This window comes from Silurus meridionalis, chromosome 4 (genome assembly GCF_014805685.1).
Source record: "Silurus meridionalis isolate SWU-2019-XX chromosome 4, ASM1480568v1, whole genome shotgun sequence".
In the NCBI taxonomy this organism is placed as follows: domain Eukaryota; kingdom Metazoa; phylum Chordata; class Actinopteri; order Siluriformes; family Siluridae; genus Silurus; species Silurus meridionalis.
The window spans coordinates 10,474,104-10,498,509 of record NC_060887.1 but is presented as its reverse complement, the minus strand read 5'-3'; the positions used below and the strand labels follow the sequence as shown (position 1 = coordinate 10,498,509).

Below are 24,406 nucleotides of genomic sequence, written 5' to 3'. Positions count from 1 at the left end.
AAAATGTGATCTTAGTACAAAAGATAAATGTGTGTATCTAATAAAAAAAAAAAATTAAATGCCTTTTGTGGGTTGTGTAATGATCATCTGCTACAGTGAAATGTTGTAACTATTTATACTTTTTGCATAATGCAGTGCTAATAACACTCCCTTTTAAATGAGTTCTATTTCAAGCTATTATTAATGCACAGGATATTAGGTTCATCTTTACACACCAACAGGTTGTGGGATGGTGTTGATTCTTTTTCCTGAAACACAAACATATCCAATGTCTGCAGGGTAAAATAATTTACTCCATTTGTGCAATTCAGTAATTTCTCTAGGAGTTTTTCAAAGGGTGTTTGTGGTTAAGGTTTAAGTGTGTGTGTGTGTATATGGCTGTGGGTTTGTGTCTCCACATTCGTAAAGCAGCCTTGATAAATTCTTAAATGGTTAAACTCATCTCAGAAGCATGTTAGCCATTAAGGTTAAAACTTATTTAAATCCGTATTTGTATATGGTAGACAGATCAGGTATAGTACTTTTTGTAATACTAAGCTTTTTGGGGGGTTTTATATACAGCCCATTTGTGATGTCAAAAATTAACCCCCTGTGGCTTGGAACAATCACATATTGTATGCTAATTCATTTGCTAATGCAAAGTGCTAATTTGTCCGGGCACTAATCCATGGAACCTAAAATAACCTAAGCTAGTGACATCTTGTATATTTGTAACGTATGCTGATTCTGATGCTGACATCCCACTGGCTTTTATGATTACAGTTTTTCTCAGTTGCTTTGGAACATTTCTCAGATCAGAAATGAAATTCTTAAAACTACTTGTTCAACCTTCACATCACAGAGTGACTTGTGCACATCATAAAAGCAATTTCCCATTGCTTTGATCAAATTGCGAATGCTTTGGTACATCAATTTACAGTTTTTTTCAGTTGCTTTGAAGCATTTCTCAAATCATCCTCAGTATTTGCAAAGCAGTATGCAGTAAGCAGTGCATTCTCAAAACAATTTGTACAAGCAGCACAATACATTGGATTTCTTGCAAAAGTATTTGTGTCAATGACCTTTAGAGAATTTCATTTCTGATCTGAGAAATGCTCCAAAGTAACTGAGAAAAACTGTAAAGTACAGTTAAAGTGTAAATCCTGTCCAGTCTCTTGCAATCAATATACAGTCCATTCAGAAAGTATTCACAGCGTTTCACTTTTTTCACATTTTATGTTACAGCCTTATTCCAAAATGAATTCAATCAATTATTTTCCTCAAAATTCTGTTGTTGGAATGTTGGAACTCTTTGCAAATGTATTAAAAATAGAAGACAAAAAAAATCACGTACATAAGTATTCACCAATTACAGCCTCAAGTATTTTTGAGTATGATGCTACAAGCATAGCACACCTATTTTTGGGCAGTTCCTCCCATTCCTCTTTGCAGAACCTCTTAAGCTCCATCAGGTTGGATGGGGAGCATTGGTGCACAGCCATTTTCAGATCTCTCCAGAGATGTTCAATCAGGTTCAGGTCTGGGCTCTGGCTGGGTCAGAGGACATTCACATAGTTGCGTAGCCACTCTTTTGTTATCTTGGCTGTGTGCTTAGGGTTGTTGTACTGTTGCATCAACCGTTGCCACAGTCTGAGGTCTCTGGAGCAGGTTTTCATCAAGGATTTCTCTCTACATGGCTGCATTCATCTTTGATCTCGATCGTGACTAGTCTCCCAGTTCCACTATTAATTGCATTAATAGTTGAAGATTAGTGTTACGTTTAAGCTTGGACTGATTCAGATCCAACATATCCTTCCTATCAGATGATGTTTGATGATGTGTATGCTGTGTGAATGCTACTTTAGCGCAGAATGATTTAACTCCAGCCAGTAGCTTGAAATAGAACTTTTTGAGAGTGAGTGTTGATTGCTTAGCACTGCATTTTGAAAGACTAAAGTTGTGTTTTGTGTGTGTGTGTGTGTGTGTGTGTGTGTGTGTGTGTGTGTGTGTGTGTGTGTGTGAGGAGGTGGTGGGGGCTTAGGGTAGCTTCTGGAAGGCATATAGGGGGCTGTTTTTTTACTCTATTTTCCCTAACTTGAAGCCACCTGTGAGCTCTTCAGCTGTTGTTTTGAAGTAAGAGTGAGGAAGAAGAAAAGAAGCAATGGAGAAAGAGGAGGAGGAGAAGGAGGAGGACTGCACCTCTCTCTCTCACTCATTTCACTGTGCTCTTGTTTGCTCCACATTCTTTCGAACCTTAATTTGGCACTTTTTTTCCCCATCTGATAGGTTCTTTTCCCTGCACGGTTATTTCTGTTGCTTCCTTATAATTGCGTGTGCTCATCTGCCGCTGCTCATCTTCAGCTGCTTGAATCTGTTACCAAAGTCAAAGTGAGAAAAAAAAAATCACTGAGCCAAAAGTGCAATCTGAAAAGCCTTATGCATGAAAGGGGGAAAAATGTGAAGAATGGAATACAGGTGTCATGTAGGCCATTATCTCAAAGAATGCATGTATACGATGTCAAGCACTGGATCTTTTATTTATATGCACATGCACTAATTTACCTCTCATGTTCACTCGTTCCGGATGAAAATGAGACCACTTTTTGTGTGTACGTGTTAGGTAAAGTGGTGTGTCTTTGCAAGAGCCTTTTGTGCGACTGTGAGAGCGCTTTGTTTGGCTGCGAAGGGTAAAGTGGTGAATGGGAGGTAAATGCAAAGACACCCACCCACCCACATCCTCACACATCCACACACATTCTCACACGTTATCACACAAATAGTATATACATTTTCGGTGCTGAGAAAAGAACAAAAAACTGTTAATTTTAAAAAGGTTGTTGCAAGTGCAAATCTAAGGGTGTGGGTTATGTTATAATTCAACATCATATTTTCTTTCACAGTATTTATTATTACATGGATAATACTCTATATGGGCAAGAATTTGTGGACACTTAGCCATAAGAGTGGTATGTGCTGTTTTGGACATCCTATACCACATTCAGTCCCCAATTGGGAAGATGTTCCACTTGATTTTGGAATGTGTTTGTGGAGATCTGTGGTCATTCAGTTTCAAGGATGTTAGTAGTGAGAGGAGGCCTAGGGTACAGGGTTCCAAATTCATTAAAAAGGTACAGTTGAACCCGGGTAGGTCGCCGGCCTAGGGGTTCGCCAAAAAGCATCAAGATAACCGATAAACGAGATAAACGAAAAACAATATGGCGGCAATATATTAACATGTGCTTGAAATTTCTTCATTTTCATGATGTGTGTTAATAAATGAGAATGTACATGCACGTGTTTTTGGAGGTTTTTTTTTACACAACAGCGTTGCCACGATTTGTTTGATGAAGAGATCGGCATGCTATAAAAATTTACATGTTTGCTAACAACAAAAGGCATATGTGCACCAACTAACAGCAGAGATTTACCAGTATACAATACAAACAAACCACCGTCGATTCTCGATACAAACCTTTATTACCTCACAAAATCACAAAAAACGTGAGGGGTGTAGTTCGTTTTTACAAAAAGCTAACCAGTGTCAAAATTAAACTCGTGAATCATTTTACTCTGACACAGCTCTGAAAAGTATCCTACAAGTATAAAACAGTTTAATCTCCCACAAAAGAACCATACCGTCGAATTTTTAATAGCATTTGTACCACCTCACCAGCTGAGGGAATTGGTTCCAAATCTTCGTCCGCATCTTCTTCATCTTCTTTGTCATTGCCGCATGCAGATGTGCATGCCTGTGCTGACTGCACACTTGATACAAAAATACGGTAGTGAGATGGTAAAGTGGCATCGATAACTAACATTTTCAAAAGCCGGCGATTGGTCATGTGGATTGAGATAACCGATGTTAAGTGTCAAATTCCGCCCTCTTTTGTGCTCAAGATATTAGGGTTCGGCGACATAAAAGAATCAACATAACTGATCAGAAAATGCTTATCAGAAAAAAGACAAAGAGAGAATTTGGCGGTTCCACTTCAAAAACGTACACTTAATAGGGTTGGCGAGTTAACCGAGGTCGAGATAGGTGGGTTCGACTGTACTCAGAAGGGTTAAAGTCAGATCTCTATTGCAGGCCGATCTTCCATTCCAACCCAAGTAAAACCTATATTTATTGAGCTGGCTTTGTGCACAGATAAATTGTCCTGCTAGAACAGGTTTGGGTCTCCTTGCTCAAAAATTTGATGTTAGCTCATCCGAAGACATCCTTTAGATATGTGTGCCACCAGTTTGTTTTGGTAACGGCTTGGGGAAGAACCATCCATATGTTTCTATATTTCTTTGTGTAATTCATCTTTCTTTGATGTAGTACCTCAGTAATGTGTATTGTTTCACTGTGTATTTCCCAGCTGTATATCATTGAAATGACTGAATCCAGTTTCCACTAGTCTGTGTTGAAATGTTTTAGATTTACAGGTCATAATTCAAATCTGTAACACTGATAGGCTTCTAGTGTGAATTCATAACTCTCGGCTGGTCAAAAAGTGTTCATTGATTTTCTTAAGTATATGATTCGAGTCACACGTTTGTATTGATGCCTTTGTAACAGCTTGTTCACTTTTACTTTCATATCACCTAAAATGTATAAGAAACACATGCCAAACTGCCAAAAATGAACCTGCGGAATAATGGTGACGCGTTCTAAAAAATAGGTTTATGTGACATTTCCGGAAGGCATTGTTAAATTGAATTCATTTTTGTTTGTATTGCACTTTAAACAATGGATTTTGTCTTAAAGCAGATTCACAGAGATAAAGAGGTTATTAAATTGTATAAAAGAATGTAAAAGTTTATCCCTAATGTGCAGTGTTGGGCAATAATGCATTACTTTTTAAATAAAGTAACTCCGTTACCGTTACCATATGGTGCGTTACCCGTTACTTTCTGCTGAAGTGTAGCCTACAGTCTAACCTGTTTACAGCAGCGACGCATTGCTGGATTGGTGGATGAGAACCACTGTAAACACGAAGAAGACGCGCTGTGGGCGTGTTTCCATTTATTCACGTATGTGTGGAGTAATGGCAAGTCGAGACGAGAGCAAGACGAGTTTCTCAAAGTGAAAACATGCTCATTATTTCACTGTAGTTAAGCATAAAGGCAAAAATCTTTTAGTCAAATGTAAGTTGTGTCTTTCTAGATCGAATGTCGTATCTACTGCGATAAACAGCAACTCCAATCTGTCGAAGCTCCTCCAGAAACTCCATGCCTCGACGAAGCTAGAAGCTAACCCGGTGTTATGTTATACATTGTTGATAGTTTTGATAAACTGTGAAAGGAACATGTTTAAGAGCTCAACACAACAGCGTTTATGATGCAGAAGCCACTTTAGTTTTTGATCCTGAATATATTATTCAGCTTGTTTTGATTTTTATTTCAGAAATCCTTGTGATATATTCAGTTTGTGCTGGTCTGACTTTAATAAAATAGTGTTTAAATATTACTTTGTGTTTAAGTCAGTGTAGTGTTTGTTTAGATCATAATGCATAAAAGGGCATTAATGGGAACATTAAAGAACGCTCTTTAAAAAAGTAACTAAAAAGTTGCTTTTAACAGTAACGCATTACTTTTTGATGTAAGTAATCAACAAAGTAATTGAGTTACTTTTTGAATAAAGTAACGAGTAACTGTAACTTAGTAACTAGCACAACACTGCTAATGAGTAAGCCAGTGGTGACTGTGGCAAGGAAATACTCCCTGAGATGACATGAAGAAGAAAACCAGACTCAAAAGGGAACCCATCTTTATTTGGGTGGCACCAAACTGGCATTTATTTCAGTTCCATAATTGTTGAGGTGTGCTGTTCAGTGAGAGGTGTTTAAATGCAGAACTGTTCATGCAAACTGTGGTCCTGAGTCATTGAAGTAGACTGTTAATATAAATTACAGTCCAAATCAATCCTCAAAGTTCTTAAGTTGCTGATCTGCAGTGTCTGCAAATATGGGTGCAAATCTTCAAGAACATTTCCAAGATGAACAGGCAACTATAGAAAAGTATAAAATAGGCAGAAAAAGTAAAACACAATAAGGAAATAACAATAGAAACAGCTAAGGTCTTACATGCGAGTCCACTATTGGCAAGGCTTCGTAACAGACATAATGAACCTTTTGCTTGTCTATAGCAGATGAACAGAAAGTGAATGATAGGAAAAATTGGAGAAAAGTGCCCTCTGGTGGTTTGCTGGAGAAGTGTCCTTGTTCGAAAAGGTTTTTTCAATGTTTGGTTTTTCGGGGATATCAAAAATAAGTTTAACTCCAAGAGAGAAAAATAGATGTTGCTGAGGGTATAGCTCTTAATCAATTCTATTAACTATAAACTAAACATTCTAACTAGTCCTTCTTGTCAAAATTGTTCAGGTATAAGAGAAATAAAGCACCTCACAATGTGCTGTGTTTGGGGGGAAAAAATATTAGCAACACTTCTTGTGTCATTTTGGATCACACAACTCTATTTTATTTTATCTTTGTCCTATAACAGCATGCTATGTAATGTTTAATTCCTTTAGAAATTCAAAACTAAAGGAAGTACTATATGATTATGTTAATTACACCTTTTCTCAATTTCTCAAGTTCTATTCATACATTCAGCTGAATGTGCGAGAATGAACAGGAAGTGAATGACATGGGATGATAAAAATTCTAAACTCATGAGTCTTGAATTTTTCTCTCAGTTCAGAAAAAACTTCCTGTCAGTAGTAAGCAATCAGTTGTAGTTTTAACACAAAACATCTGAGAAAACACTCATACACGCATTAAACCACACACCAGCGTTTGGTCAGGAAGCCTGAGAGGAGAGCTGTCTGCTGCTAAGGGAGCAGGTGAGGTCAGAGATCAGCTTAAAAAGTTGCTTGTCATGCATCTACACCTCACCCACACTCGCTGAGCTTTGGGTTTTATATGTACGGCTGTTTCAGAAGGTATTTATTAGGAGCAGCATGCACAGTTACAAGTCATAGCTATTTGTTCTTACTTTTTTTCCCCTTGTTTTTACAGAACCATCTGTTTCTCCTCAACATCCCTGTGTGCCGCTCTCACGCCTTCTCTGCTTCTCAGCAGAAACTTTGCTTAGACATCTTTAAAAGTTTCTTTTCTTCAGCCCGGTTGATCTTTCGGCTCATTAATATTTCAAACCAAATAATCAGCGGCGCTTAATAATGTATATTGTTCTAAGTGTTTCGCTGAAGTGCTGATGGAAATGATTGATGAGGTTGTGTGGACTTTTTTCTCTCTCCTCAGAAAGATTCTCTCCACCGGGGGAAAGAGCTCTTTTCCTGTGCCAGCACTTTATGATTATAATACCTACCTATAGATTTAGTACTGATATTTCTGTTTTAGTTCCTGACAGCACATGGTTTCTGGTCTGCATGTGTTTGTTCATGTGTGACACCGTTTCATAATTAACATTTTTTTTTACTTTAATTCATATATACATAACACATTTAGACAAAAGTCTGTGGACCCTGAACATATGATTACATTTTCTGAACATCTAATTCCACATTAAGTCCCTATTTGCTCTTATAATAACATTCTTCTGGGAAAATGTTTTAGAGTGTGCTTGTGGAGTTTTATGCTCATTCAGCCACAAGGGCATTAGTAAAGTAAGGTACTGATGTAGGGTGAGGAGACCTTGGGAAGAGTCAGTGTTCATCACAAAGTGTTCAATATGATGACAGAGATCTCTAGCATGCCATTTAAGATCTTCTACTCCAACCCATGTCAAGCACATCTTCTTGGAGTTGGCAGTATCATGCTGGAAGAGGTTTGAATCTCCTAGTTCAAATGTAGGGAAATTTCAATGCTACCTGATCCAAAGACATCCTTTGCAGTTGTGTGGCACTAATTCTGTGGTCAAAGTTTGAGGAAGAACTTATATGGATGAAAAAGCCAGGTGTCCCTTGAGTTTATTTTGACATCAAATGTTAATGTGACAGCATTTCATGTAACTATGAGAAAAAACAATATTTATTTTGCAAAAAATGGAGCTTTATCAGCTGAATACACATCAGCTGTATGTATACAGATGCAAAAATGAAACTTCCACAGACAAGAACATGATGCCTACTGGGAAACATGGACGAGACTTGACATGATGTTTTGGGGCCTCCTCGCTGGCACAGGGAGCCAAGAGAGAGTCAAGAAGCTTTTTATTGTCATCCATTACACCGGATCCCCAGACTGCAAACTTAGGATACCATCAACCATCTGACTAAAATCTTGGAAGGAATTATATCACTCTTTTTTGTTTAAATACTTAACTATTTGTTTAAAGATAGCCAGTGACTCAGCTGTTTGGACATCTAGGGGAAGTTTATTCCACCACTTCTAGTCTAGATATATACCTCCTATTACTCTGAGAGATGGTGGTACCAATTGAGCATTGCTAGAAGATCAGTTAGAGCATGGTTCAGTGTGAGGAGTGATAAGAGCTTTGAGGTTGAGGGTGTTGGTGCATGCAGCTATCAGAAGCCAATGGCGGGAGCGTAGCAGTGGGGTGGTGTGTGAGAACCTTTTGTAGAGGAGTAACTGATATCATAGGTAGACCTGTCAGCAGAGCGTTGCAGTAGTCCTGTCTTAAAATGACAAGAGACTGAACAAGTTACTGAGCAACCTGTGTGGATAAAAACGATCAAATCCTTCTGATGTTGTAGAGAAGAAACGGACAACAGCCTGCCACATTTGCATCATGTGAGGGTAAAGGACGTGGTTATCCCAAGGTTGCAAGCAGTGGCTGAAGTGGAAATCAGAGAGTACATACAAACAGAAAAAGAAAACAAAACACTGACTACACTGAAGTGGCCTTCTTATCAACCCCGATCTAAACCCCATCAAACAAAGATGAAACCGTTTGCTTGTAAATAGTCCTATCAGCTGTAGACATGTGTATGTCAGTAAAACCTACAGAAATTGTTTGTTGGCAGTGACTATCTCTAAAGACCACTTTTATTTGTTTTATTATTTTTAACTCAGATTTATATTCACTTCGAAATAAACAATAATGGGCACCAATGAATTTTGTCTGCTTCTTTTCATGAAGAGGCATCAACAAATTGGTCCACGTCTGTATATGTAAGAACATTTTGTGTATTTGTGTAGTAAGAGAAAGAGCTAAAGAGTGAAAAATAGGATAAATGTTATCTCTTGTAAGGGTCACACAATACTTACATACACAGTTCACTCAAAATGTTATAGATTTTATTAAAGATTTATTCAGAGATGAATCATATATATATATATATATATATATATATATATATATATATATATATATATATATATATATATATATATATATATAATCTCCACCTACAAGCTGTCTGCAACTTAAACATGCTTAATGATAAAAGAGTAGTATTTCCGTATGCCTGCTTTCTGGCTTTGTTTATGACCAAACTGCTGTTTATTTGGAGGTTGGCTGGGGCCCCATGAGCTTGATGTGCTTGATGAGTTGTTCACATTCACTTAAGTTAAGGCGGTTATCTCTGTCTTCATCAACCAATGGCATCAGTGTCAAAATTATCTGAGTTCCCAGCGTCTGCTCCTAGAGACCGAAAGACAGAGGCTGTAAGCTTTAACCAATCACTGTTATGTGCAAATGTGTCATTAAAAAATGTGTCAAAGAAAAAAAAGTGCCTCGCCATTGATCCTGTCAGATAAAGTTACAGGAAGCAAACAGCCAATGAACAAGAGAAACACAATACAAAAAACTTGATATATACATGGATGTCTGTTTTTGACACAAGGTAGATGCACACCTTTAAGTAGTTACTGAATTTTATCCAGAGCATGTCATAGGCTCGACCAATAGTCATCTTGGAGCCTTCATTGAAGAACTGGGTGCATATGTCTGCATCTGTTACTGCAGGTGGGCCTGCTGGATCTAAGAGAGAGTGAGAAAGATAGAAAGCCCATCATGAGCACATGAAAGAAGCTATTAATATTGTTGTAGATAGGAGAAGTGTTTATTAAAATGTTTCTATTTTTACCTTACTTTTCTGTACTTTGTCAGTAGTATGAAAACAGATAGAGAGAGAGAGAGAGAGAGAGAGAGAGAGAAGTGGAGAACCAATTATAGGCACATTAAAGAAGTTATTATTATTGTTATTAAAGGAAATTGTTCTTCTACTTTCTTGCATTTTTACTTTCCTTTTACTTTCTGCATTTTGGCAGGCATGTGATGAGAGAAATAGAGAGGGTAGAGAAAAAAAAGAAAGAGATATAGAGAAAGAGAAAGAAAAGAGAGGGACAGAATGAGGGGCAGACAAAGAGAGAGAGAGAGAGAGAGAGAGAGAGAGAGAGAGAGAGAGAGAGAGAGAGATGGAGTACATATTAAAAAGTACAAGATAAATATAGTTCATAGTGTTTATTAAATGTTTGTTTATTTTTGTAGTTTCAACTTTCTTTTTTGTGCCTTGACAGGAGTGTTAATGGATATGTAGGTAGGTAGGTAGGGATGGATGGATGGATGGATGGATGGATGGATGGATGGATGGATAGATAGATAGATAGATAGATAGATAGATAGATAGATAGATAGATAGATAGATAGATAGAGAGAGAGAGAGAGAGAGAGAGAGAGAGAGAGAGAGAGAGGTGGAGAACTTATTATAACCACATAAAATGTTATTATTGAAATTGTGCTATTGAATCAGGGAAATCTTTATTATTAATTGTTTTTCCTTACAGTTTTTTTGGCAGGAGTGTGTGGGGAGAGATAGCTTGAAATTCTAGCTTAATAATAAAAGTCTAACGACTATAGCCTCTTTGCAATAAAACTTTGATTAACACAGCCATTTTTTGTTGCCATTATGGCCCATTAACAAAATTCGATAGTTCCAGTGCAACACTCAACTCTGTAAAGGCATTGTAGAAACGATCCATGTCTCAGAAACCCACAAAAATTGGCCTCTAAATCTGTCCAAAATTGTGGTGTTTAGTATGTTCAACATTATACAAACCATTGTCCGAAGTAACCATGGTGATGAGGCAAACCAGGCTCAACGCTGCAACCTGGAGACTGAAGCGTGCCATTACAGCAAGTCAAGGACTGTGTAAGACAGACATATTTAAATCAGCACAGGGAAAAGTGACAGTCAGAAACATTACTTCAAAATGAAGAAAACTCTTTCTCGTATATACACACACACGCACACACACACACACACAAACACACACACACACATATCTTCTTCCAATATCTAAAAATATTAACAATTGAATACCCCCAAGACCTTCACACCCCACTATAATAAATATAAAAATATTAGCATTTTGCCTTGTCATGAAAAATGTCTTTCTTTCTTTCTTTCTTTCTTTCTTTCTTTCTTTCTTTCTTTCTTTCTTTCTTTCTTTCTTTCTTTCTTATGCATGAGATGAGACAGTGTGTCTTAAGAGCTCTTGAGATCACTGTATAGAATGTATAAGAGAAAGAAAGGAGGACAAAGGAGAACAAAAAAGATGTAAACAGGATGAACTGGTTGGTCAACTCGAGCCGTGAACTCTGATGCATGCACATGATTTGCCTTAATGAATGTGCTCGCCCTTGATGTAATTAAGTTGACAGATTAAATGCCTGAAAGAGTTTTGGGCCACAATGCTGTGGGCAGGGTTTTTGTTCCTATGGCAGTATCACACCTATTGGTGTATTTCATGTTAGTGTACAGTCTGAGAAATAAATGTCATGTACCATGCCATTCCTTTTTGCCCAGGGTGATATTGTATTTATACTTATAAGTGCTGTGCAAAAATATACATTTACTGTATTTGGTAGATGCTCTAATCCAGAGCGACATATATGTATCTTATTTATACAACTGGGCAGTCAAGGGTCTTGCTCAAGGGTCCAGCAGTGCTAAAATGGTAATGCTTGGATTTCAACTCACAACCCACCTTAGGGCAAAAGACCACTGTCTGAGTTACCCCTTCCCATTGACAGCATTTCTCAGATGCCCTTACCCTAATCGATTGCTGGGTCATTGGGCAAGACCTTTATAGATGACATTATTATCTTAGACACACTGTCTTATCTCATGCATTGGAAAGATAGAAAAGCAAATATTAAATCATGATGCAGCAAAGGGCAAATATTTTGATAAGTAATTACAGTGAGGTTCCAAAGCCTCAAAGCCCCCTCGCTCACTCATGATAATTCAGCCCGCCCATTTCACCAAGAGCGTATTGCACTGTGTGAATCCTATATTACAGTTTTTTGGAGCTTTTCTTAGATCAGAAATAAAATTCTTAAAACTCCTTATTCAACCTGCACGTCATTTAGTTACATCTTAAGAACATTTCTCGTTGCTTGGATCAAATTGTGAACGATTTTGTACATTCATTTATTCTATTGTGTACAAGTGTCTGCAGTTTCCTACATTGTCAGTTGTTTATGTCACGTTGATCAAAATATATTATACTAGTTTCACCTAAATAGTCTTAACCCCCAAAACATTAGCATCAGTTCATGACATAAGTAATTGAATACAAAATGGTTAAACCCGGTGTCAGAATCTGTCATGCTTACATTTCTATTAAACCTTTTTTTTTGGTAAATATTTCTTGAATTGATGAATTGTGCAGGTGAATCTTAAATTTCACTAATGAAGGTAAGTGTACAGTTTTAATTCAACCAATAATCAACTAGTTCTCAAAAACTAAAAAAGATCAAAGATGATTTGTAAACCTTCCATTGGCGAACATATACAGACGGAGCAAAGCACAGAATTACACTTTCTGAAAATAGACGAACAACCAACGTACACTAGTACTAGTAAATCAAATATGCAATCAAATAAATACATTTGTGATGCTAAAATTCATATAGACCATACAGAAGAAATTCAGCCTTGTGCATTTTCAATCATTGTAATCCAAACCGTAGTTTATATCAAGAAAAGCGTCATACTGAAAACATGACTAAACATTTTGACTATCTTGTTTGTGAACAATGACAAAAGAACCTCTGATGGCAATGAGATGTTCATTAACACAAATACTTACTGTACTTTTAAAATATGAACTAAGTATTTTGAGAAAAATACAGGTTTAGGCAAGAAATCCAGTGTATTGTGCTGTTGTACAAATTGTTTTAAAAATGCACTTACTGGATTGCAAATATTAAGGATGATTTGAGAAATGCTTGAAAGAAACTGAGAAAAACTTTAATTCGTTTGTCAATGCTGCTAAAGAGCATACATTCTGGCAAATGCTACATTTGCCAGAATGTAATTTGTCTGTTTATTTTATTTATTTATTTATTCATTTATTTATTTATTTTCAGGGTTATGTCCTACAGCTAGGAACGGAAAATGACAAATAATAATTATATGTAAATAATATGTTATGGTGATGATTATACTATTACTATTAATAATAATAATAATAATAACGATAATAATAGTAATAAGGAAATTATTTTGAGAGATATCTCAAAAAAAATATATTTTTTTAGAACTAAACAATGTAAGAGAAAGTAGAAGTAAGAGAAAAATAAATCTGCTAATAAATCTTTACTTACATATTAGGTGTACAGACGTTTCTTTGGGACGTGTCAGAGAAAACTAAAGTGAAAGAGAATTGTGACAAGGCTTTTATTTATATCCTTTGTCACACACAGGAACAAAAGAATGGAGGAGAAAAAAAATGCATGTGCATGGGTGTGTGTGTGTGTGTGTGTGTGCGTGTGTGTGTGTGTGTTTGCGCGCATGTGTGTGCGTGTGTGTGTGTGTGTGTGTGTTCCAAGCAGGAAAATAAAAATAAAAACATATAAAAAGGGGAAAAATATTTAGTAAATGCATATGAGATATTATTGTATATATTGTATATATATATATTTATATTTATATATATAATTTTTTATATATAAAAATATTATCTAAATAATGCAATAATATCTCATATGCATTTACTAAATATTTTCACCTTTATATATATATATATATATATATATATATATATATATATATATATATATATATATATATATATACATATATATATATATATGAGGTGGCAAAAGTACACACATCCTTTACTTAAGTAGAAGTACAGATACTTATGTTTAAAATACTCGGGTAAAAGTTGAAGTACTGATTATACTTTTTTACTCAAGTGAAAGTAAAGAAGTCTTGGCTCTGACATGTACTTAAGTAAAAAAGTAGATATTACTTCTACCTGTTTTAGCTGTTAACTGGACCTCACACCATATTTATTAGATAGATAGATAGATAGATAGATAGATAGATAGATAGATAGATAGATAGATAGATAGATAGATAGATAGATAGATAGATGATAGATAGATAGATAGATAGATAGATAGATAGATAGATAGATAGATAGATAGATAGATAGCCTAGTGGGTTAATGTCAGGGTCCCCATGAGGATGAGTTTGAGAGTTTGATTCCTGGTCGAGCTGGTTGCTGTGTTGGTAAATAAAACGTCTGGACCTTGTCCACTCTGAAAACATTTCAATTCTGTCCTTTCTGTGTTGGATTAATTTCTTGATTTCCTGGTCTTTAATGAAAGATAACTAAAAAAAAAAGCACTTCTGTGGTAGCTCAGTTAAGGCTTGTGCCTGAACATGGTCCTTAATATAGTCCACGCTGTTGATAAGGTTTCAAAGCCAGTCCTACATGCATTCTTTCTTACTGCGCTGGCATGAAACAAAGTATGAACCCTCCAAAAAGCACACATGCTTTTCAGCAGTGGTCGCTCAGTGGTTTAAGGCTTGTGCCTCATCTAAACATGCTTCCCAGTCTGAACTCTTCCATGGTTCAGTGGGTTAAGGCTGGTGCCTCGCTGAAGTCCTAGACTTAACACTCGACACACACTCATTACTCATCTCAGCCCATTCCACCATCATTTATTTATTATTATTTATACTCTACCGTACTACACTGTTTACATGCTGTTTTTTGCACCTTTACTGTTTCTTATTACACTATACTGTTATTATACTTTACATGTTATACATACTTTACATGTATGCGTTATATGTTATTATGTTTACATGCTGTCTTTTGCACCTCTTGACTGCTGCTGTTTTTTGCACTACATTGTGTCTGTTTATATTCAGTCCCGTGTATAGTTTTTACAGTTTCCTCATACAGTACTGTATATTCAGAGTATACAGTAGGTTTACTAGTTGCCACTATCTCAGGTTTTGTGTCTTGTCTTGTGTTTTCTGTCTGCACTGTCTGTCTGTATTGTTTTTTTTGTCTGCACTGTTTGCACTAGGTTGCACTCGATGCACTTTATGTAGCTTGTTGTTGTTTAGTGTAGCACCAGGGTTCCGGAGGAACGTTGTCTCATTTTTACTGTGTAATGTGTACCACTGTGTATAGTAGAAATGACAATAAAAGCCTCTTGACTTGACTTGATGGTGAGGATCAGGGTTTGAATCCTGCTTTCTTCCTGCCATTTACAATGTGGGTTCAACTTGTGCTACTTACATCTGTATTCGCTTCCTACATCTTTCTTTAGCGTTAAATTCTTGTGTTGATGGTTTGAAAAGAAAGATAGACCTGCTCTAATCAAGCTTCCCATCCTGTTTTTTTCTGATGGATTAGTGGGTTAAGACTGGTACTTCGCTAATGTTGTTGGTCAGGGTTTAAACCTGGCTTTCTGTCTGCTAGTCATGAGGTAGGTTAAATTCCTGATTCCTACATCTTCATATTCTTGTTTTGATGGGTTAAAAAGAAAGATAGACCTGCTCTAAACAAGCTTTCCAGCTTATCCTTCCTGATAGTTCAGTGGGTTAATGCTGGTGCGTTACTAATGGTCTGAATCAGGGTTCGAATTCTGCTTTGTCCCTGCTAGTCATGATATGGGTTTGCTTCCTACGTCTGTCTTTAGCATTATAGTCTTGTGTTGATGGTTTGAAAGAAAAGATAGACCTGCACTAAACAATTGTCGCAGCCAGTCCTTCCCGATGGTTCAGTGGGTTAAGACTGGTATTTCGCTGTTGGTGGGGTTCAGGGTTCGAATCCTGCTTTCTGTGTTTCTGTTTGGTCTGAATTTCTTGTTTTGAAGAATGAAACGAAGGATAAACCCCCAAAAAAAAAGAAGGTCTGTTGTGGGACTTGATGGCTTTGTGGTAAAAGCCTTGCCTCTGAGCTCAGAGGTTGCTGGTTCGAATCTGGCTTGTCCCCACACTGGGTAAGCTGTGTGGAAAGTAGTCTGTGGTGAGCAATAGTGTGGTTGACTGTGAACAAAGGCTGTGAAGGACTGCTGCTTCACAGCCTCAGAAAAAGTGAGGGTGATAGGTTTTTGGCAGAATTTTTCAGTATATATGCAAAACTAAGTCCATACTTTTTTGGAGGTTCTTGCTTCATAACCCCCTGTTTTCAACTTCTCAGACGCTGGGGGGGCAGATGCCCGGATATTGCCCCCCTGCTTCAGGATACACCCTCCGAAACCGTCCACATCCAACCATTAACGCAACCATTCCGGACACCTTCCACACTTAACTTCGAGCCCTGGCCGGGGTTTGAACCGGCAACCTCTCAACCCAGAGGCAAAGCTCTTCCAATTGAGCCACAGGACCTCCTGCAAGAACATGATTTTTGGGACCTTTTATAGTTCTTTTTATTAAATCTTTTTAAACAATTTAAAGGAAGCGGTAGGAATCGAACTGGGTGAGTCAGATAGCAGAGACCACATACACTAACCACTACACTACCACAGGGGTGGCAAACAAGGCTTTGCTTTTTGGACTCTTGGTTTTCTATAGTTAAGAGACCACTGTTTTCTCTTAGATCATGATGGTAGAGGGTCAAAACTTCTCCTTCCTGTTCATTTTCTCAGTTACTCGAAGTCTATGAGAAGTGACTCAGGTGCAAAATGGATTAAAACTAAAGTAGCGAGTCTGTTTTGAAAATTTGTGTAAAAATGTAATGAGTAAAAGTAAAAAGTTGTCTGTAAAATAAATAGTAGAGTACAAAAAACTGATACAAAAAAAATCTACTTAAGTACAGTAAGGAAGTATTTGTACTTTGTTACTTTCCACCTCTGATATATATATATATATATATATATATATATATATATATATATATATATATATATATATATATATATATGTGAGTGTGTGTGTGTGTGTGTGTGTGTGTGTGTATAATATATAACTGCCTGCATTAATGTATCTCTCTCTCACTTTCACACATGCCCACATTACTGCTATTATAGGATCATAATTATTTACTATAACTAAGACAAAATTTTTACAATTGTACAAGAACAATAGTATCATAATCATTGTTATTGCTGTGATGATGTTGTTTAATCTTTGTTTTTTTCTTAACTTCTATCTAAAATATCAAAATGTTTCATGTTTCTGGAATGCTGTTATACAAGTTATCCAACAACAAATGCAGGTAGAGTAAGTAATAGAAAGAAATACTTCCTTAAAGGAAAAGAAAATACAGAAGCATAGGGAGTAATAAAGTTCTGCAACATTTAATAAACTTTTTTGACGATATGGTTTACAAGGGTTGGAGTGGAAGATGTTGAGTGGCCTGCTATAGAGCTCTGATCTCAGCCCAATTAAGTTGGACAACTTTTTTTCCCTTATAAACTGACATATATAAGTCAGTATATATATATATATATATATATATATATATATATATATATATATATATATATATATATATATATATACAGGGAGTGCAGAATTATTAGGCAAGTTGTATTCTTGAGGATTAATTTTATTTGAGGATTTAATTTGAACAACAACCATGTTCTCAATGAACACAAAAAACTCATTAATATCAAAGCTGAATATTTTTGGAAGTAGTTTTAGTTTTAGCTATTTTAGGGGATATCTGTGTGCAGGTGACTATTACTGTGCATAATTATTAGGCAACTTAACAAAAACAAATTCATACCCATTTCAATTATTTATTTTTACCAGTGAAACCAATATAACATCTCAACATTCACAAATATACATTTCTGACATTCAAAACCAAACAAAACAAATCAGTGACCAATATAGCCACCTTTCTTTGCAAGGACACTCAAAAGCCTGCCATCCATGGATTCTGTCAGTGTTTTGATCTGTTCACCATCAACATTGCGTGCAGCAGCAACCACAGCCTCCCAGACACTGTTCAGAGAGGTGTACTGTTTTCCTCCTTGTAAATCGCACATTTGATGATGGACCACAGGTTCTCAATGGGGTTCAGATCAGGTGAACAAGGAGGCCATATCATTAGATTTTCTTCTTTATACCCTTTCTTGCCAGCCACGCTGTGGAGTACTTGGACGGTGTGATGGAGCATTGTCCTGCATGAAAATCATGTTTTTCTTGAAGGATGCAGACTTCTTCCTGTACCACTGCTTGAAGAAGGTGTCTTCCAGAAACTGGCAGTAGGACTGGGAGTTCAGCTTGACTCCATCCTCAACCCGAAAAGGCCCCACAAGCTCATCTTTGATGATACCAGCCCAAACCAGTACTCCACCTCCACCTTGCTGGCGCCTGAGTCGGACTGGAGCTCTCTGCCCTTTACCAATCCAGCCACGGGCCCATCCATCTGGCCCATCAAGACTCACTCTCATTTCATCAGTCCATAAAACCTTAGAAAAATCAGTCTTGAGATATTTCTTGGCCCAGTCTTGACGTTTCAGCTTGTGTGTCTTGTTCAGTGGTGGTCGACTTTCTGCCTTTCTTACCTTGGCCATGTCTCTGAGTATTGCACACCTTGTGCTTTTGGGCACCCAGTGATGTTGCAGCTCTGAAATATGGCCAAACTGGTGGCAAGTGGCATCTTGGCAGCTGCACGCTTGACTTTTCTCAGTTCACGGGCAGTTATTTTGCGCCTTGGTTTTTCCACACGCTTCTTGCGACCCTGTCGACTATTTTGAATGAAACGCTTGATTGTTCGATGATCACGCTTCAGAAGCTTGGCTATTTTAAGACTGCTGCATCCCTCTGCAATATATCTCACTATTTTTGACTTTTCTGAGCCTGTCAAGTCCTTCTTTTGACCCATTTTGCCAAAGGAAAGGAAGTTGCCTAATAATTATGCACACCTGATATAGGGTGTTGATGTCATTAGACCACACCCTTCTCATTACAGAGATGCACATCACCTAATATGCTTAATTGGTAGTAGGCTTTCCAGCCTATACAGCTTGGAGTAAGACAACATGCATAACGAGGATGATGTGGTCAAAATACTCATTTGCCTAATAATTCTGCACTCCCTGTATATATATATATATATATATATATATATATATATATATATATATATATATATATATATATATATACTGTATATATATAATACAAAGACAAAGTGTGAAAGTTAGAGTAAAGAAAGTCCTTACTAATCTTTAGCAAATGTTTGTAAAAATAGTACACCAAAAGCCCCTTCGAATAAAAAAATTTAATGATTACCATTAGATATTTTGGTGTACTCTCTTGGATCACAAAACACTTCAACATCTCGATAAACAGTTATCCAGTCAGGCAGCCATGTAATAGCATTCAGACACAGGCAGGTGATGTTCACATTGAATTTCTGTTAAAGGCACTTAGAATCAACACACAAACATTCACACAACCACATAAAAGGAATTCATTGCAGAGCAGTTCTGCATTTGAATATGCCTTTTTAATGAGAGAGGTCAGAGGAGAATGATCAGACTGGTTTCAACCTGAATAGAAGTCTACAGTAACTCAAATAATCACTCTTTACACAGGTATTGAGCAGAATAGCTTTTCAGATAAGTTAAATGTGCTTCAACAGCAGAAGATCACATCAGGGCTCTACTGCTTTTAGTCAGGAACAGTAAAGGGTCACATAACTAGGTGTTGGGGTGATGTAAGGTAAGGCAATTAAATGTTCACAGAAAAACAAGACCACTGTGTTGCTATACACTGTGCTGCATCCAGAATATTGACTGATTTTCTAATTGTATAATAAAGCATACTAATGTTCTTATATCATTGCATTATACCATAGCATATTACCCTTCCAGCTATTAAAAAGATTAATGCCCACCCACAGACTTTTATACACACAATTCCTAAACCTCCATACACACAAATTAGCAGGTATCATATGCATCTTCTTGACTGCAAAACTGTTTGTCAGATGCAGTTAAAAAAAAAAAAAAACCTGTATGACCGGACAATAATCCTGAACCCTACAGTCACATGGGACATAAAGCATGAGGAAGTGCTCCTGGAAATACACAAAAGGCTGTGGAATTCATAAAACATGCCTGCCAGTAAGTTCAGCTTCAGAATGTACTATTATACATTTTTTTCTGCATTCTTGCTTTAATTTAAGTTTTTGCATGACATTAGATACCCTTATATATCTTTACCGGATTTTACTAACACCGTTACAGCTGAATGAGCACAAATCTGAATAAGTACACTCAAAATCTAGTGAAATATCTTCCCAGAAAAGTGGAGGTTGTTATAAGAGAAAATGGGGACTAAATGTGGAATGGAATGTTTAAAAAGCAAATACAAAACTTTTGTGGATACAGTCCAGAGATGCCCAAACTAGACATTTGTTTTATTTTAATCTCCAAAAAAAATACATTTAAAATAAGAAGTAGAGAAAAACAGCAAATTCAAAAAAGCACCAAATAAATAATAGTAAATATATAAATAAATATATAAACTTAGAACTTAAAATAAGGAACCAGATTAATTTTCCCTTTCAGGAACTCGAGCTGCGTTAACAACGCTTTGGGAACACAAAGTGCGGCGTCACCAGCGGGGTGATGTCATTACCAGGAAGCTATTAAAAGCACATGGAGTGAAGCCGGTGCTAGCTTCTGTTTTTTTATGTGTGCTTGTCTAAATGGAAAATTTCTGGAAAAAATTTTAATAAAAATTGAAGCAAGCAAGAAAACTAAGCACACTTTCCGGTGTGGCTTGCTTTGGAACAGAGCATGCTAGGTCAGTTTCCGAGAGAGCCAATTGCGCACATTGTGCTCGCATGTCGATGTGAACGCTCCGCTTCCGGTGGGTACTCTTTGAGGAGGGTGCCTCTGCTCCTCGTGTTTCTGGCCCCGCTCTCATGCTAGTTCCTGGGGGTCACAGATGGACCTGGTAGAGGGTCTGGAGATGTGCTTGTCCCTTTCTCCTTCCTCACCTGCCTGGTCCAGCACTCATTCGCAAGCTTCGAAAGCACGCCTTTCGGCAGTTTCTTCCCATTTCTTCTATGAGGATTGGTGGGTGAGGCTGCTTTCTGCCTGTTTGTTATGAGGAGCTATTGGAGGTTGTGACCTGTGCTGTAGCCAAGCTGGATATAGATTGGCTGGCTGATGAGCAGAAAGGTTGCCCACCCAGCAAGCTTGACTAGTGATTTTTGCAACTTGCGTCACAACCTTCGTGTCTGTCCTTCTTTCCAGATCTGCACACTTTAGTCCTGGATTTTTCCTTTACTTGAACATTGTTGGACTGAATAATTAAGGTCACAGGTCAGTGCCCTGGGTTGAAGAGACACTGGCCAGCTATCTCTCTGCCCACCAAGCCACTTCGAAATATGGCGGTGCTGGTGGGCAAGGCTTACACCTCAGCAGGTAAAGCTGCAGCATGCCTGCACACCATGGCAGTGTTGCAGGCCTATCAGACCTACTGCGAGAGCTGGACATGGGAGGCATTTTAGGCGGCCAGGAGACAACTGTGGCTGTTGGCCGGTCTGTGGTCACCCCCCTTGTGTCTGAGATGCACCTTTGGCTCACCCTATCTTTCTGACAGGGATAGGGCCGTTTTGCGGGATGTCCCACTAATGCCGACTCGATAGGTTTCAGGAAGCCTAGAAACAGTCTGCGGCGGTCCAGCAGTTGCTCCCACATCACTCTCATAATGCTGCTCGGCCAGCATAGCCCCAAGATCAACCCAGCACCTCCTGACACCGGGAGGTTCAGAAACAAAGAGTCGCCTCACACTCCCCCTACAAGAGATCTTGTGCAATGCTCTGAGCCAAACTCCCGAGAAATGACAGATCTGAGGACTGTCATTTTAGGAGGGCTTCGTTTTATGGCATTGCCAGCTCCAGCGAGTACCCTCCTCGGTTGTCGCCCAGTACCGTATCACACCTGGAGAACTCGCATTCCAGGAGGCCCCTAGAGCCACCAGGGCATAGCTCAGCTCTAGGCTCACCAGAGGTCAGTCACGAGAGACTGATACTCTTGAGAGACTACCTGGAAGCCTGGAAAGCTCTGCCAGATGTGTCTCGGTGGGTCCTGCATACTGAAGACAGAGGCTATACAATTCAGTTTGGGTCTCGTCCTCCATGGTTCAACCTGGTGGGACCCGAGCAGGCTCTGGTAATAGAACAAGAAGTAAACACTCTCCCAAGGAAGGACGCCATTGAGGTGGTACCTTTATTAGACAGAGAATCCGGGTTCCACAGCCGGTACTTCATATTTCCCAAAAAAGACGGGAGGTTGCGTCTTATACTAGATTTATGTCAGCTGAACCGCTCACTATTGAGACTCAGGTTCAAGATGCTGACCCTGTATCAGGTTGTGTCTCAAATCAGATCCGAGGACTGTTTCGACACGATAGATCTGAAGGATGCATATTTCCATGTATCTGTCCTTCCTTCCTGAGGTTCGCTTTTGGTTTCGAAGCTTACCAATCTTTCAGTCTTGCCCTCTCACCCGGCACCTTCACAAAGTGTGTGGATGTATTCCGCACATGCTGCCCTGGTCCCTCTGAGACTTCAGGGTATCCGCATTCTAAACTATATCGACAATTGGTTGATTTAAGCTCAATCAGAGCATTTAGTGATCCTGCATCGAGATGCTGTCTTGCTCACTTGTGGTTACAGCTAAACGGCAAAAAGAGGGTCCTTTCTCCACTACAGAGAACCACTTACTTAGGCGTTGTGTGGAATTCAACTCTTATGTGTGCGCAGTTGTCTCCTGCCCGCAATGCATCCATCCTTACGGTCGTCAGCAGGGTGAAAGAAAGCCAGTGACTCACTGCAAGTTCAAGCAGTTCCAGAGACTGCTGGGGCTAATGGCAGCAGCATCCAATGTGGTTTCACCTGGCCTCCTGCACATGAGACCCCTTTAGTGGTGGCTCAGTACCCGAGGGCCCTCTCAGAAAGGCAATCCACTCCTTGCAATCAAGGTCATGCGTTGAGCCCTACGTGCCTTAGATATGTGGAGAGATCCCAGGTTCCTGTCTCAGGGCCCCATGATGGGAGTTCCTGGTCATTGCAACTCTACGGATGCCCTCACAGGTTGGGAAATGGTCATGAGTGCCATCCATTGAAAGGAGCATACTGGAATACATATTTTATTGTTATAATTACTGACAAAAGGTGTTTGTTGGAATACATTATTTGTAAGGGATCATCAAAAATGTTTTTATCATATGTGCATAAGTGTAATTTGAACAAACGTCTTATTAAACCTTCAGAACTGCCTTAATCCTTCGTGGCATAGATTCAACAAGGTAGTGGAAACATTCCTCAGAGATTTTGGTCCATATTGACATGATAGCATCACACAGTTGCTGCAGATTTGTCGGCTGCACATCCATGATGCGAATCTTTCATTCCACCACATCCCTAAGGTGCTCTATTGGATTGAGATCTGGTGACTGTGGAGGCCATTTGAGTACAGTGAACCATTGTCATGTTCAAGAAACCAGTCTGAGATGATTCGCGCTTTATGACATGGCGCGTTATCCTGCTGGAAGTAACCAACAGAAGATGGGTACACTGTGGTCATAAAAGGATGGACATGGTCGGCAACAATACTCAGGTAGGCTGTGGCATTGACACGATGCTCAGTTGGTACTAATGGGCCCAAAGTGTGCCAAGAAAATATCCCCCACCCCATTTCACCACCACCACCAGCCTGAACCGTTGATACAAGGCAGGATGGATCCATGCTTTCATGTTGTTGACGGCAAATTCTGACCCTACCATCTGAATGTCGCAGCATAAATCGAGACTCATCAGACCAGGCAACGTTTTTTCCAATCTTCTATTGTCCAATTTTGGTGAGCCCGTGCGAATTGTAGCCTCAGTTTCCTGTTCTTAGCTGTCAGGAGTGGCACCCGGTGTGGTCTTCTGCTGCTGTAGCCATTCCGCCTCAAGGTTCAACATGTTGTGCATTCAGAGATGCTCTTCTGCATACCTCAGTTGTAATGAGTGGTTATTTGAGTTACTGTTGCCTTTCTATCAGCTCGAACCAGTTTGGCCATTCTCCTCTGACCTCTGGCATCACCAAGACATCTGTGCCCACAAAACTGCCACTCACTGGATATATTCTCTTTTTTGGACCATTCTCTGTAAACCCTAGAGATGGTTGTGCTTGAAAATCACAGTAGATCAGCAGTTTCTGAAATACTCAGACCAGCCCTTCTGGCACCAACAACCATGCCAAGTTTAAAGTCATTTAAATCACCTTCCTTCTCCATTCTGACGCT

General features: G+C 38.5%; 1 protein-coding gene across 1 annotated transcript; it reads right to left on the bottom strand.

Annotated features, from left to right (window-relative positions):
* Nucleotides 1-9,265: 9,265 nt before the first annotated feature.
* On the bottom strand, nucleotides 9,266-13,640 carry si:dkey-247k7.2 (uncharacterized protein LOC797677 homolog). Its single transcript, XM_046846936.1, has 4 exons — nucleotides 13,501-13,640; nucleotides 10,946-11,034; nucleotides 9,743-9,867; nucleotides 9,266-9,528 (listed from the first exon to the last, which is right to left on the bottom strand). Exons 2-4 carry the CDS (start codon nucleotides 11,016-11,018, stop codon nucleotides 9,388-9,390), a joined length of 339 nt encoding a protein of 112 aa, XP_046702892.1. The 5' UTR covers nucleotides 11,019-11,034; nucleotides 13,501-13,640; the 3' UTR covers nucleotides 9,266-9,387.
* Between the last annotated feature and the right edge of the window lie 10,766 nt (nucleotides 13,641-24,406).